This window comes from Zonotrichia leucophrys, chromosome 2 (genome assembly GCF_028769735.1).
Source record: "Zonotrichia leucophrys gambelii isolate GWCS_2022_RI chromosome 2, RI_Zleu_2.0, whole genome shotgun sequence".
Lineage (NCBI taxonomy): Eukaryota > Metazoa > Chordata > Aves > Passeriformes > Passerellidae > Zonotrichia > Zonotrichia leucophrys.
The window spans coordinates 68,234,874-68,251,568 of NC_088171.1; the positions used below are offsets into that span (position 1 = coordinate 68,234,874).

The following is a 16,695-nucleotide window of genomic DNA, read 5'->3' on the forward strand; positions in this document are numbered from 1 at the left end:
TGCTTGTCTCTTTTTCTTTTCAAGATTTCAAATGGACAAAAACAGGCCTTACATATGTTGAGAGGAGCTCTTATTCACTTAATGGAAAGATGTGCTAGTCAGTCAAATAAACACTCCTGCTGATTTCAATGTTTGTGTTAGACTGAGTTAACCCTTTGTCACATGCATTTTTTTGTGCAGGAGAAAATGAAGCATGAAGACAACATGGTTTCTTAAATTATGAAGATAAGGAACTTATATTCCAACTAAAAATGTAATCTGGCACCATGAAAGGGAAATTATCCTCTAAATATACTGGCATTACTACTCTTAACACTAAGCTAGAAAAATCATATAAAACCAAAAACTCAAATGGCCATCCAAGTTTTCTAATAACTACTTACTTGCAAGAATCAACCCTACACTTTTTCTTCCACACATATCCTTGTAAACAAATAATATATTTCCCAGGAATAGGTATAATAAAATTATCATAAAATGGAATACTGTATTTTTTCAGTATATACAAACACTACAGATTGGAAACAAGCTTATATTAATTCTTTTGAAAAATCTCAACTTTAACACAGATAATGAATATGTCAAAGGTAACAGAATAAGAGAAAGCAACACTTCAAAATTTTTATGGTTTCCTTCTGTATGAAAACTTGATGAAAAAAACAGCTTTAAAAATAGAGTTCTAAATGAAGTAGAAAACAACAGGCAAATTATCTTGACAAGGAAAAGGGCAGAGTCAAGATTTTGTGTTTTGAAACACAACACACACACCAGATCAGGTGGTGTAGCCAGAGATAACAGAACAAGAGAAACAAATAACAAATAAAACAAGGCAACCTTTGATTGACACAAGCATCACTTCTGTATTACTCATTTCTGTGTTTTGGATTACTTATAAAGGCAAAACTTGGACTTCCTTCCAGTCAGTTCAAAAGAACCTAAAATAAAATCAACCCCAAAAAGCAATCTTCATATAAACACAAGAAATACACTCTCTTCAATTTCCTCTTTGAGTAGAAAGGAGTTAAAAGAAATAACTTTTGTATATAAGAGTCATCTCAATTTTAAAATACATGCTCTTTAGAAACTTTAACCTTTAAAGTCCTTAGAGTCCAGATCTAATTGTCTCAAAATTTAAATCCCAAACGACAGCTCAGCCCATGTGTAAATATGTAGCAGTGCTGTATCTGCTCCCTTTGCAGGACTGGGATGCTTAGTGAACCACCAGTTACATTTGCAATCACAAAGGAGGGTGGTGCATTAATTGTTAGTCTGAAGATGCTAAGGAAGTGGCCAACATTTCTGCTGTCACTTGCTATAGATGATTCCTTTACAGTCAAGAGATGTGGTAGTCAACTAAGAACACCTAATTGTCACTCCATACTCCTCAACTTACATGGACTTTATATCAACTATTTAAAAGTACAAGTTTTGCTGGTAGCCACCCAGGTGACTGCAATCACAGCTCCTCTCCTCATACAGACAGGGTGGAACACCATAGATTTTCAGGGAAAATCAGGTCCTCTGCCCTATTACTTCTTCCCTTATAAACTGATCAGCACACATCTCTGGAGGTGCCACATCTGTACATTTCTGGGTATCTGTACAATGTCTGAAGAACAGGGATAAAAATTCAATCCCATCTTTCTCTAAAAGCCCACAACTCCACACCAGGTCCATGGAGCAGCAACTGAGCAATGCAAAATTTCAGTGTCTGCCAGCTCAACAGGCCTCTCAACTTAGCCAGATGTGACAATCGGTTTTCCTGATTTACACTTGGGGGGTATGTGTGTAGAAAACCATACAGCAAAATTAAAACAGGGCAAACATGCCTCACTCTGTATTTAATTGGTCATCAATTTGTTTTATTTTTCTCATTCTGCATTTATTTTTATACATATACACACATATGTATGCATGTATGTGCAAATGTAAATCACTTGGATTGAGGGAGACAAAGGTGACCCAGGAGCTGTGATATAAAGCTTGGACTCAACCTCAGTTTCTTCAACAGGCAACCCTTGGGAAGTCAATAAAACTCAGACCCTTCCTAATTTCCCACTAACATTACTTCATCTGAGACATGGTATCTTCATTAGAGATATTAACTTTACTTTCAGGTACCTGCCTAAATTGGGAGGCTCTGCTCCCCCTGCAGTCAGACATAGAAAGAGGCTGCCCAGCAGATCAATCTGAAAAGCTCCACACATTCTGAAGGAAGCTTCCATCCAACTGGAAGACTTCCATTCTCTATTGAGTTTAAAAGGACAGTAGGGAAGCTCCCTTTAACTAAGGCAGCTGCACTCTTTGCCTGCAGTGTGCATGCGTGTCAGCCTCTGGTGTACTTCAGTTCCAGCGCACAACAAGGAATGATGGATGACACCCTGGAATGATCTCAGTGTGGTCTCAGGGTAGTAAGCACAGGAAGGGCTGGGAGAGTCAAGGTACTACAGTAGTTTGGTTGTACAGGAGACAGACAGTGACCTAAATTGACCCTGAGAAATTTGGGATGCAGAGCTGTGAAGTTTATGTAGCAGATTTAAATCGTTTTGGGTCCATGCAACAGTTCTACCTCATGTTCTTGGGAGGCCCCAGATGCTCGATACACCAATACCTCTGTAACTTTAATTCCACCTTGAAGGGTTTCAGGCATGCATTTTAAATTCCTTATATTTACCCTTCTACACTACATCCATACAAACACATACAGCATTAACAATTTCAAGGTCCCCACAGAGAGCTCTTAGCACAGACAGAACATGGGCCAGCACACGACTGAAGCCACATGCACCATCTGCTCAAACACTTTAATGTAATTTACCAGGCAAAAGCTGAGCAGAAAAAAAAAAAAAGCTAGATAAAAAGAGATTAGATTTCCCCTAGTCCAAAATACCTCCTGCTGCTTGATATATGAACCTAATTCACCCATAACTAATATTTCATTTAAGAACATATTAAAATTTTTTTTTTAAAGTCCTGCGCCTGCAAGGTAACATTGACATAATTCCTCTGTTAACCTGCTGCCCATTGAGAACTGTCCAGACTGATAATCCTATTGCCAAAACCAAAAAGGAGTGTGCTACTTAAGAACTTGAAAGTTGTTACTTCCACTCAAATTGCAATTTTGATGAACTTCAATAAATAAAGAATAAAAAGAAATATTTATTTACTGCAGCATTGAAGCCAAACAAGTTCTACATGTTAAGACTTGTATTTGGCTGAAGGTGGCAGCCCTGGGCCTAGTACTATGTGAATTTTGGGAAGAAGTCCTGCAACTGATCTGTAAAAGGGATGGATTTCAAATGGCAAAGACTTATACTTGAAGAATCAGGTTTCATAGGGAACAATCCTCCAGCTTTTTAACAAAAGCAATGATGTCAAGAACTCATTACAAACTCCTTTTGTCTTGTTCAACAGTATTAATGAAGATGTTTAGACAGTGTTACCAATTTTTCCTCTATTAGAAATACTCACAAAATTAACAAGAAACTAGGACAACTACCTTAAATTCAGCTGGCATTTCCTCTTCCAAATCTCTACACCATTCAATACTCCTTTTAAGCTGACAATAAAAAAATAAAATTTAAAAAACCCCATAAATGAATAAAATCACTTTATTAAGACTGTAAATATCACTGTTAATTTCTAATGTGAAAGGTAGAAAAACCTGCATACAGCAGGAAAGTTCTACCAGTTCCTCTCACTGATACCCTAAATACAGCAGCCTTCATGATTCACAATTTTAGGAAATGAGACCTTAACCTGAGTTGCCCCCACCCCGAGCTGAGTGTTTGGCTGTGTGCCAGGATGCTTCAACATCCTCTAGCAATTAAAAGCCATCATCTGCAGTAGACATCATCCCAAAACCTTCCCATTTTTTTCAACTCAAGGCTCATTAAAGGTCAACACTGCAAAATTAATATTAAGAATTGTAAGAAAAGGAAAAAAAAGTCTGGAGAAGATGCAGGCAGGAGCGATCATGACTCAACATATGGATAGGCTCCCACATAGAGAGGGACTGTCTGACCAGCACTCTTTGGCTTGGAAAGAAGTCAGTGACAAGACCTACAACTGAAATCTAAACAAATATTGAGTGGCTTAAACAAGGAGAAAGAGAGAGGGAGACTCACTAACTCTTCTCGCATGACAGAAGAGCTCTAACTGTATCTCTAAGTTGCTGGTCAGAACAAGAAAGAAGCAATTCCTCATGCAAGTTAGGCAAATTAAGACATTGCAGAGAGCAAACACTTACTGGGACTGAAACATTTCAACAAATGAATGGAAGAAAATTCCCCAATGACTACTGAAAGCAAAGATACCACTTCCAGCTCAGGAAAGATGCAGCTGCAGGAGCGTATCAGGGAAGGATCAGTATAGCCATGCCTCTTCTACTCACCTGTAGGCACTGGCTTGGGAAGTCATCGTGACACAGCAATGCCTTGGACTTGGCTGGATCTGGTATGCCACCCTTACATTATTTTATTGCATACCTCAGGAGTTAAAAATATCATGAGAAGTCTTACCAAAAAAATTACAGGATTCTCTTCTTTTTGCTGCTTGTTTGTGGGTTTGAGTTTGTTTTGGGGTGGAGAGGGAGAGTGTTTGGGTTTGGTTTTATTTTTAAATTATTTGGCTTATAGTTTGATGGGTTTTATGTAAACTTCAGTTCAGTTTACTTGCTTCCATCCTCAGCTAACATATTCTGCAACACTGAGCACTGAGAACATTGCCATTGATTTCCATCAGCAAAGGGATCACACTCTAACTGCTTCCAATTTCACAGTTACTAAGCAACACTAAGTGATCACAGCCTCTGAGCAAGCAATGTCCTGTATTCAAAGGTTTGAATTGTAGAACTCCATAAAGACTTGGAACTTGGGCACCTACCAATGAACACCAGCTCTGCAAGTCTTAGATAACAAACTCTTGAAGTACAGAATTACATACCTTTGGTGCTGCTAATTGAAATTAGCTTTACTGAACCACAAAATTTCCTTGTACACTCATCATGGGCCTAAAACTGGGAGTACTTTTAATATACTGCAAAGTTTTTTTTGTATTTTGCCCAGGATTTACCAGAACAAAACCCCTTTTATTTATATTGAAATTCATACACAGCCCTCCTATTAGTTACGTATTCAGGGATACAGATGAAAAAAAAAAGCACACAAAACCAGGACATTAAACACCATCACAGCCTTAGGGGAATAAACAACATCATCCCTTACAATTCAGTGCATCTTTGGAGTACTGAACATTTTTTTAATTATTCATAAAAACACTGTAAAAGGATTTCTGTTTTTCCTTTAAAATAGTATCACTGGTAAAAATACTATAACTATTAGAAAATAGTAAATAACACGATGCTCTTAATTTTTTTTTGTTGTAGGAGATTTTCCTGAATACAAACGACTCTTAAAAAATAATCAATAGCTAAATTTGCTTTAATGAAGATGGTACTTGCAGCCTTTACTAAATTATGCTTACTCATCTACACACCAAGACAACTGAAACCTTGTTTGCTGCTAACATGGAAAATGTGAATGGTCCAGAAGACTGTATCCATTACCCAGTGAATGACTAAGAATGAGACTAGCTGTTCTCCCTTGGAAAATCCTGATCTGGTCTAGCATTTAAAAAATGTGAAATTGCAAGGGTGAGAGAGTGCTACGGAAGCCCACGCACGAGAATGCTGCAAAATAAATTAAGTGCTGCAGAAACCTCTGGTGTTTCATGTACATCTATTCACACGCTCACACAAATGTATACAGTAATTGTTTAGGGACACAGTTTAGCTCTTTTCACACCCATTAGAGGATCCTAATCATAAGAGTTGAGCAACATAAAAGCTTTTGAAGCAGAAAGCCTGGACGTTGGTGTGTTACATCTAATGGAAACAATATTACACAGAAGTCTTTCACTTCCGAGACTGATTAGAAGCTGTATTGTATTTACCACAGTATGAAGATAATAACCTGAGAGAACATTAGCATAAATCATTAATTCATTGTGGGGAAACTCTGGAAGAGGATATGTTTCTAAAAGGAAAATGATCCCATTAAAATACAAGCAAACTTTGAGGAAAACAAGCTGTGCCAAGTAAATGGTGCCAAAATTAAGCAATTCATAGTTCCCATACTTGGTCTTCAATAGGAAGAATTTAGAGCACATGAAAATACAACAACAGCTTAGCAAACCAATGGGAAAAAAATCAACTGAGTGTTATGTTGGCTATCTGAAAGCTTGCTGTAATTACACAGATCTTATTCCAAAAGGCTCATGTACCTAATAAATAGTACTGGAAGACACTGAACAACACTAAGCACATATGAACTGTCCTGTGCTTCCTAAGAGTTGTCTATCCCCAGTAAACAAAAGAGCAAGCATGCAAAATTCTCCATATAAAAGTAATTAGAAAAATTAATCAATTTCTCCTCTCCTTCTTTAATAATTATGTATCAGTTTTAGAAAGCAAAATGGTCAGGTGACATTGCTCTGTAATAATTGCAATTAAAATATATGATGTTGCTTTTAATGCAATTTACAACCTCATAGGTAACCAACCTGAGGAGAAAAGCAATAAAACAAAAGAAAAAAGCTACCCGCCATTTACCCAGCGACCAAACAGCAATATGAAAGATGTCACATTCCTCTTTCTATGCTTTAGATACAGAGCAGCATTTTGATATTCCAAATACTTAGGGATGTTATTTGCTATTGATACTTTTAAATCATTACTACGAATGCACTTGACATCTCTTGGGAAAATAAGAAACGCTGCACACCCGAACTTTCAGGCTCTCTTTTAAAGCTGGCATCCCTCTGTCTCCTTACTGCACACAATAAAAGGCAAGCCTTCTGTTGGCAGGCTTCAGGTCACTTGCTCAGTTGCTACCCCCAGATCACAGCATGCAGGGCTGCATTCCACCTGAGGAGTATTTGTGGCGGCTGCCAGGCAGAGATGTCTGTGCTCACCAGGCTAGAAGGGGCATTCCAGGCTGTGAAGCTGATTGCACTGGAAGGGCTTGCTAACAGAGATGTCAATGAAGTAAAGGAGTTTCAGTACCTGAGTTAACAAGCTGCTGCTCCATGACCCCACAGCCCAGGACCTCCATCCATTCTCCTTGGAAGTTGATCTCCATCTCAAAGGAAGGGTGAGTAAATGGGAAGTAGCAATCTACCCATCTGACTTGCAGTCCTGTAGCAGTGTTCAAAAAATAAATACATATGAAAGGGTGTATGCTTAAAAGGCCATCCCTCCAATCATCTGTAAAATTTGTCCTTCAACTAACAACATGAATTACAGCAATCCAGAGAAAATAAATAGCAAACAAACTAATTTACAACACTTGTGTGAGGTGATAAATCTTAAAACCTTGGAAAAAAAATGACCATGTCTTTTCTAATATGAAAAATGCTTTGTGCAATTCAAGCACCCTTTGAAACCAAATCAATCATTTGTCAAACTCTGGTAACCACCTGGCATCGAACAAAAATGAGCCAAGATAATGGAAAAGTCGGTAATTTTGTTATTCTTTGCACCAGGAAATGACAAACTGCTTCTCACAGGAAAAACTAGCTAAGTCTTTAATTTTTACTTAGTATTTTATGGATCGTCTAGACAAGTAATTTTTTTTCATCAAAACTTAATTAAAATACAGAGCTATTCTCTCTGTATATGTTTAGAAGTGAGAGCTAAAAATGGATATTAATATACACAAATAGAAATATATTTTCACAGAGTTGTACATTATTAAGGTATGAAAGACATGCACAGAGCATTCTAGACCTGGTAGGTAAGTGAAGGGGAAAAGCCCCACTTGGCAATTCCCCACCATGCCCCCCAGCTCAGCACCTCTGCAGACAGCGCTGTGCAGAGCAAGCAAAGCCCCAGCATCTCAGAGCAGGGCAGCCAGAAGAGGACAAGGTCTTCCTTCCCAAGGTCTTCAGTGCTGCCTAAAGCAGAAGTGTTGTCAAAGTGCTCATTATATTTGATGAGTTTTAGTTCTTCTAATGATTTACAGATGCTTTGCTTCACTAATTTTTTTTTTCCTAACCATTAGTTGTCAGGAAAAAAGTCTCAGAAACATGAGCCATAAAAACTTGATAGAGAACTGAAATACAAATTCTGTAAGCTAAGCTATTGCCTTAACCCCAAACATATCTTCAATTAAGCCAAATGCTAATCAGAGTCAGGATCATTAAGAACCAGGCAGGTCCAGCTTCAAAAATAAAGAGTTGAACCTTATTTTTGAAAGGCAAAGGTAGTGTGAGTGACAGCAACTGTTAAAATTCCTGGTTTGATTTTCAGATTTTTTTGGAGATGTTTCATAAGAGGAATGTAAAACAAGAAATTTTATGATTAATACTAAAAGTTTTTAAAATAAAAATATTTAAAGTAGCCTCAAAAACTAGATCTTCATTAATTACTTCTGAAACATGAAATGTGGCTACAGAAACTGAAACAATAAATTACAACAAAGATGTATATGCCTGGCCAAAACATAAAATACTTCCCAACAGTCACAGGAAACTTTTCTAGATGCTGTGAGAAATGAAATGGCAAGGCAGGTTTCAAAGCAAACAGACTGGCACTTGTAGATTTTCTCTGATTTCTTAAAAGCCAGTCTCAGGAAAGAATATGAGTAATGGAAAATCTTTTTGATAATTGTATAGACAGAACTCATAAAACCAGAAGTATTTACAATAGTTTCATTCACAATTGTAGGGTGACAGCGATCACTTTATTGCTCCTTTTTACCTGCATGACAATTAAAAAATACATAGATGAAAAGAGTCACGCATATACAATAATATAGTGTGCAGAAAACTTTTTTTTAATTCCCTGATCTTGGCATTTTTAATCCTTGGGCTGTGCACATATAAAATATTCTCATTTAGCTTGCAAAATTTGCAAATGCAGCAACTACTTTAAATATTCAACTAGTTTGCATTCAGTAACAACATTCAGATAATTGTTTCTTATTAATCCTCTGATTACTTAAAAAATGAAGCTCTGTGAAAAAAAGGATTTCTCAGCTGGTTTGTTCTTAATTAAAATAAATTTTAAAAGGTAAAAAAAGAATTTAAAGCTCTTTTTATTTTTGAATTTTAATGCATATTAGTACTTAAGAGGCTTCTGGTTTAAATGCAAATAAGCAAACAAACAACATTCTGAATAAACCAAAACAAATTCACAATGAAGAAACAACTCTCACCTTCATTCTGTTCTCTAAATTAATAATTAATCCCACATACCACAATACTTTTATTCATACAGTATCCAGGCCATTGGGAATACCTCTGTAGTTTATATTCAAGTGTTCTTTCAGACTTTTGGCTCTAGAAGACTTTACTGAAAAGCAGAGGGTGCTGAGCCTTTGGCAACATTAACTGCATTTCTATAGAGTGTCACAGAACAAATGGGTACATTTATTATTTAGATACAAAATATTGTCTTGGTGCTCAATTTATTCCCAAGGAATAAAGGGCATCGCTTACACTCAGCAAATTAAACCACTAAGGACTCTAAAGGATTATGATGATTAGGCTTCCTGTAGTAGTATGTAATTTTCCTGATTTGGTCTAGTCTATTTCTTCACATACAGACTATGAAATACTGGCAAAATTGATCTTTTCTAGAAATTTTAGGAGGCCAAGAGACACATCTCTCTCTTAAAACAAGCACTTACAAGAGCACACTGCTCAATCTAATCAAGGCCTGACCACTAGACACAAACTTTTCCTGTTCAAAGAAATTATTTGTGTTATCAGACATAAACACACCTGCTCATTTCAGAGCCTCACAGGGCTCATGAGAGTCCTTCCAGTGGGTAGAGGTCCATTCATAACTGTGCTGGGCTGAACACCAGGATCCCAGCAAAGCTGCTCTACCTCTGCCCTCCTCAACTGGACCAGGGGTAGGAAATTTAATGAAAGGCTCATGGGTCAAGATGAGGGCAGGAAGAGATAACCCAGCAATTACAGTCATGGGCAAAACAGACTTGACTTGGGGAAAGTAGTTCCATTTATTACCAATAAAATCAGAGCAGGATAACGTGAAATAGAAACTAAACCTTGAAAACAACTTCCCCCATCCCTCCCTTCTTCCAGGCTCAACTCCACTCCCAAAATCTCTACCTCCTACTCACCAGCAGTGGGGATGGGGAATGGGGACTGTGATCAGCTCATCCCTCATTTTCTCTGCTACTTTTCCCCTGCTCCAGGGTCGTGTCATGCCCACCAAAGACAATCCTTCATTAATTGCACCAGCATGAGACCCTTCCACAGCACACAGTCCTTCAGGAACCTCCTGCTCCAGCATGGGTCTGTCCACAGGGCCACAGGTCCTGCCAGAAGCCTGCTCCAGCACAGGCTTCCAACAGGGTTCCAGCCTTCTTTGGGACTCTACCTGCTCTAGCATGGGGTCCTCTATGGGCTGCAGGTGGACCTCTGTATCCCCACGGACCTCCATGGGCTGGAGGGGCACAGCTGTTTCACCGTGGGCTGCAGGGGAATCTCAGCTCAGGCACCTGGAGCACCTCCTCTCCCTCCTTCTCCATTGATCTTGTGTCTCAGCCAAGGTATCTGAAGGGCTGCTCCTCACACATGTTCTCATGCACCTCCCTGGCTGCAAATTGTGCAGGATTTTTTCTTGTCCCTTTTAAAGTGAGTTATCCCAGAGGTGCTACTGCCATCCCCGAAGGGCTCAGCTTTGGCCAGCAGTGGGTCCACCCTGGAGCTGGCTGGCACTGGCTCTGTCAGACATGGAGCAAACATCTGGCAGCTCCTCACAGAGGCTACCCCTGAAGCCTTCCTGCTACCAAAACCTTGCCATGCAAACCCAATACAGTAACTTATATGTCAGATCAGTATGGAAATAGTGAATAATTACTGTTATTTCTGAACACTGAATCCAGGTAAAGAATTGGTCATAGCCTGCACTCAAAAGTAATGGTGTTATTAGATATTAAGCTAAACAAGTGCTAGCCTAATTGAGTCTCATAATGAAAAAGGCTTGACCAAAGGCACTAAAAAGAAAGAAAAGAAAAAAGAACATATCAAACACATTAAAGCAGCCTATTACTACACTACAGCACAGAAGCAACAAAGCCTGAGACCCAGATGGTCTTCACTGACCAGAAATTCTCTTTGTTGCTGTGAGGATTATTTTTAGAGACAAGGTTATGGAAGAAAAAGGAGAGGGGTGCAAGGAGGGTGCTGGGAAGCACAGAAGGTATTGAACTGTGGCCTCTTAAGGTGTGTGTCAATTTGTAAGTACTCTGCACCTCATTGTTTCAGATAATTCATCACACTTGCAGCAGACAGGAGCTGGCTGTCCATATAAACCTCACATTTTTCAGAAGTTATTAGCCAGACCATTATGTCCTTTATAATTTTTTTTTTAACTCATTACACCCATAGATCTCCATGCACTCAAAGGAGGTCTCAGTACAAGAGAATTAAGAAGGAGAACGAGCAGAACATGTTTGATTTAAAAGATATCCAGTGGCTGTTCAGTGAGAATCAGCAGTGGCAAAGCCATCAGTCAAAGCACAGCATTACTCACTCTACTGCCTTTCCTTTTCCAGTGCCTAGGAACTAGGTAGATAAATATGGGATAGCAGTGAATTTTGAGCATTTCATGTAAAGCAACAAATCACAGAATCAGCACACAGTCATTATTTTCTATTTGCTATAGTAAGATTATTTCTGAATCTCCCAGAGTGCAGAGAGCTTTTGGCAAGCTACAGAGGGGTTAGAGAAAGAACCATAGTTGAAAAAGACTGGCTAATTTATAAGGAAATTTTGGACAGCCTTGTTTCTAGGTAACTAAAATGAGAACTAACAGACTACCTACACTGGCAGAGCTGTATGGGGAGATGGATGTGTAACTTAAATTAGTGGATTTTAAGTGTGCATCCTCTGGAGGTAACAGAGGAAAACTAAGAAAGGTGATGTCTAGGTATAGTATTTGAAATAGCTTCCCGACAGAAAAATGGAAGAAACTGAAAGACAGTTACTCGTAGAATGCAAAACCAGGCATGTTATACCATCAGAAAATGCCCTAAGAACTACTTTACATTGACAAGTTTTCAAGACAACTAATTGGATACTCCAGAACTTTCCTTCTTCCCTAACATCTGTCATTCCTTTTGTGTGCTGGCAAAGCCAGAAAGACATAAAAGGACAAAATTTTGTAATAAGGGTAAGTGCAGATTCTATGAAGTCTATGACCTCCTCAGGACAACACAGTGATTTCCACACAACTTTGTTTTGTCAGTGCTGAGTTGTTCAAATAGTGTGGCAGGAGCCAGGTAGAGCCCAAGTAAGGCAAGTCAGTGGTATGACCGTATGACCTTTCTGCAGAGATTCTGCAGAGATCCTCAATCTATCATCAACCTGAGCTGGTAAATTCCCAGAGAAGCACTGCAGAAGCACAGCTTCCAAGTCCAGGACTTCAGGTACAAGCTACCTTATGCACAACTAACATGTACAGCAGGCTCAGTCTACAATCCAAACAATCTGCCTATAATAAACAGTTGACTGTATGACAATGCAACATTTCGGTCACTTACTGCAGTTGTGGTCATGCTATCCTGCTAGAAAAGATGTGCAACTTCACTACAATATTCTGCTGACAGTTCAGGTTGTAAAGAATACAAATGATGCCAAGGATAAAGGAATAAAATTTTTACTTTTAACAGAACATGGTGCCTTATGAAATTCCCACATATAGGAAAAACAAACATTTTCCAAGAGCAACACATTTAAACACATTTTAAATATTAAGTTAAAATTTATAGGAGTCAAGATACAAAAAGTAATCAAGAGTACCATGTAAAGAGTAAAATACTAGTTAAAAGATGACAGCTATCAAAAGACAAATTTTTTTATGTGTGCCTCAAGACAGTTGCAGTGCACCAATCTCATATACCTCGTGCCTAACATGAGCTTTGAATACTTTGAATTCCTGTATTTCCATGGATGGGGCAGGGGGGAAATACACATATATATATACACATACATATGTAGATTTAAATATAAAACCATATTAAATTTAATTCAAACTACATCTTGTGTTTGTATTCCAGGAAAAATGTTGGGGGTATAGAAATAGAAAACTCCAACAGTAAAAAGGTGGCATCACCTTTAGTTTGTACATTTTAAATAATTTATGAATATATTTTAATGTCTTTATAGCTAATGGGTGGACTGTATGACAACTAGTAATAGCCAACATGCTGAAGCTTAAAGTGCAGTATCTGTCAACAGTTAGAGAAGGATGCCACTGCAGTCTGAGATACCACTAATGACTCTGAGAAACTGCTCACTTTAAACATCCTCAGCATCTGAGGTTGATCTAAGTGTATCCTTTTACTGTTACCCACTTTCATCCCAATTTTGTATGTTTCGAAAGGTCACTGTTAAGTAAAATACAGCTACAAGAGGCTTTGAGCTGAGGAACTTCAAAATTTTTGTTCAGGTGGAATAGAACAGTAAGTGGTAAAAGTTTTGCATGCTATAAGTTAACTTGAAAAATTCAGAAAAATATTCAGGCAGTCATATCTAGAACTTGGAATCATTATCAATCCACTCTTGTAACTACTGCTCTAAGTGCAGTAAACATCTTAAAACACCTTGGAAAGTAGGCAAGATACCTCATGCATTCTAATACCATCCAGTATTTCCTCTATAGAAAAACGAATCAGCTCAGAAGAGCAGTCTCCTTGCCAAGAAATAACATTAATGTAGCAATTTTGACTCAGGCCATTTATAAATTCAGTTCCTGAAAGTGAAAGCAGGTATTTCTGATTAGAGAATACTTCATTCATATACACATCCATTACCCTTCCTCATTCTACTGCAAGTACCAAAAAACAATTACTGTTCAGCTTGATGTGGACGTAGCAAACACAGTCTGCCCTCAGCTGGAAGGTTTAATTTATCCACACAAGGGATGCAGCACGTGGACACATGCACCCCTTCCCTGCTCCTGGTGCAGGATCTGAGTGCTGCCCAGCTGCACCCAAGCTCTCCTGCACCCATACTCCATCCCTCCAGGGACACAGGAGGCCCACAAGGATGAAGCAGAAGGGGTCCTGCAGAGCTTTGTGCTGGAACTGGAGTTGCCTCTCCTTGCAGGACCCACCCTGTGCCTTCTGCCAGACCACTGGTTGTAGCTGGGTCTCCACACAGCCCCACCTGCACTTGTGCCCACCACGTTACTCTGACACGCTGCACACCTAAACATTTTCACAAAAACCTGCTGAGTCAACAGAGGGTTGTGTGCACCAGTATTCAGGAAAACCCAGAGAGGAACGCATGGCCTCTTGGAAAAACCCATCTGGCTATTTCATATTACCAGCTGCCAACACAACCCCTAAGCCTCCTGTCTATGTTATGCAGCAAAATGTTTCTCCAACGCCCCAATGACTACAGGCATGAGCAATCCGGGGGAAAAGGTGCAAGAACCCACCGTCACCAAAGATGTGAGTCATGAGCTTCGTGAGCACTTGCTTCAGGTTGAACTCCACCAGCCTCACTGCCTCCATGGTGTGACACTCCTGCTTGTGTGCAGTGCGATGGCCTTGCTCAAACAGCTGTAAACCTTCACCATCTTTAATGCTGGAGAACAACTAGAACAAAACCACAAAAACACCGTGTTGTGCATCAGTCACCTTCTGAACGAAAATAGAGAATGAAGTTTCATTGATTTAAGTGGGAATCTTACCTGATAAGTCTACACTGTGAAAAACAAACAAAGACTGACTTTCTACAAATTCTGTTCACTAAATGCAGAGATGAATCTCTGTAAGAACAAAAATGTTCAAATAATTAAATCTGGTTTATTTCTATCATCAAATAATATTATTAGGCAAAGGAAAATAATAATTTACAAAATAAAGCACGTCTCCTTTTCTGATTCAGTTACTTTGGAAGTTACCATGCAGAACGAAGTACTCTGTACAGTGTATGTAAATTACACCCCAAAAACTACAAAACACAATGAACTCCATGGCATTTATCAGAACTTCAACTCTTTTAGTACTTGGATGATATAAAAGAAACACCAAAACAGAAACAAAAACAGAAACACAAAACCAAAACAAACCTAACCCAACCAACCCCAAACAAAAAAGAAACCCAAACAAAAAAAAAAACACCAAACCAAAAAAACCCAAACAAACAAAAAAGCCCAAAACAAACTCTAGCAGTTTAATGAGACTTAAACTGTTTACAGTTGATTCATCATGGGTACAAGCTCATATTCATTTAAGGACTACCATTTTCCTGTATGTTCCTACACAGCATCTTTTTGTGAACAAGAATTTTGTCTATGGGGCTTGTAAGGATTCATGACCTCAAGAGAGGGTTTTCCAGATAAGTTATGAAGCACAGGGACAGCTGTTTTGGGATGAGTCAGACTTGCTCTTCATTCACACATTGCTCACCACCACATCTGCTGCAAGTTGAAGATTTCTGCTTTCTGCATATCCCCATACGTTTCTGGCCAGGTGATCCTGGCCAGATACACACCAGCAAATCTACATCCTTTCAGAGAGACCAATAAATACATTCATTAAACAACATTGTTGGAGGCTCTGTGTCCTGGGAAGACAAGCAGGCAATTTCACAATCTAAAGAGTATTTTTGTTGGAGATCCTTACAGCTGTACAAACCCCCCATATCTGGGGTGAAGTCTTGAGGGAAGGGAGAGCCAGTTGTGAAAGTGTTTCTAATGCTCTTTCCTACCCCTCCTCCTCTACGTTCCCCTAGTCAGTCAAGCACACACAGAAGAAAAAACATGCACTGAAATTTTCATTCCATTAAGCCTCCCAACATAAACAGCTCTTACTCGGGGGATGCCACCAATAGTGTGTAACCTTAACAACTCATGGATGACCACAGAAGTTGTTTTAACCACAGTTTGATGCCTTCAGAACACAAAATGCTCTAAACAAAAAGTTCAAGTGACTCTCTGGTATTCCACAAATGCTAGATACAATTAATTAGGACTAGTTTCTAGAACATTTCCTACAGACACAATGAATGAAGAGTCTGAGTTTAGACAGCAGGCAAACTAGCACCACAGTGGATTGAAGAAATACAAAGAAATGAAATCCAGTAGCATTTAACTTTGTATTGCTAGCCACAAGGAGATTGCTGGCCAACTTAGAAAACATTTATTCTCTTAATCTTCTTAGTGTGCTGCAGAAAATACTAAATCAAAAAGGGAACTAATAAATACCAAATAAAATTATTCTCCACCAGTCTAACAAAAATGCCTTTACTAACCAAAAGGCAGCAGCTTGACAAACAGAGTATCACACTTTTAAATAACAGATTCTTTATTCAAGTGCTCATCTGAAAGATTAAACCTCCTTCTTCTTACTGACATTAATCCTAGCTTGACTGGAACAAGAAGATAATTCCCACCCTACAACTAATTTGCTGTCAGCAAGGCAGATTGGTCACCCAGCATGTGGTTTGGAAACCTGGGGGAATTCAGAGAGGCCAGCATTAGCCTAGGGAGGATAATTGTCTTAGGCTCACCTGGTGGCCAGTGGAGAGACACAGGATCCCTCACAGAGGAACACAGAGTGGCCAAATTAGGTTCCTGCTCTGAACAACCCTACACAGGTAGCTATTTTTTCTATTGTCTGATTCACTCACTAAGCCAGAAACACCCTTCAG

General features: G+C 38.9%; 1 protein-coding gene across 14 annotated transcripts in view; it reads right to left on the reverse strand.

Annotated features, from left to right (window-relative positions):
- FARS2 (phenylalanyl-tRNA synthetase 2, mitochondrial) overlaps positions 1–16,695 on the reverse strand; it is a 231,807-nt gene that overhangs the window by 152,623 nt on the left and 62,489 nt on the right. For 13 of the 14 annotated variants that reach the window (XM_064705336.1, XM_064705330.1, XM_064705334.1 and 10 more), the window contains 2 exons: positions 14,477–14,636; positions 7,064–7,195 (listed from right to left, as the gene is read on the reverse strand). In XM_064705336.1, the coding sequence (XP_064561406.1) occupies positions 7,064–7,195; positions 14,477–14,636 (292 nt within the window). Of the gene's footprint in view, positions 1–7,063; positions 7,196–14,476; positions 14,637–14,731; positions 14,810–16,695 lie in introns of those variants that run through there. The other variant, XM_064705340.1, reaches the window with a different exon arrangement.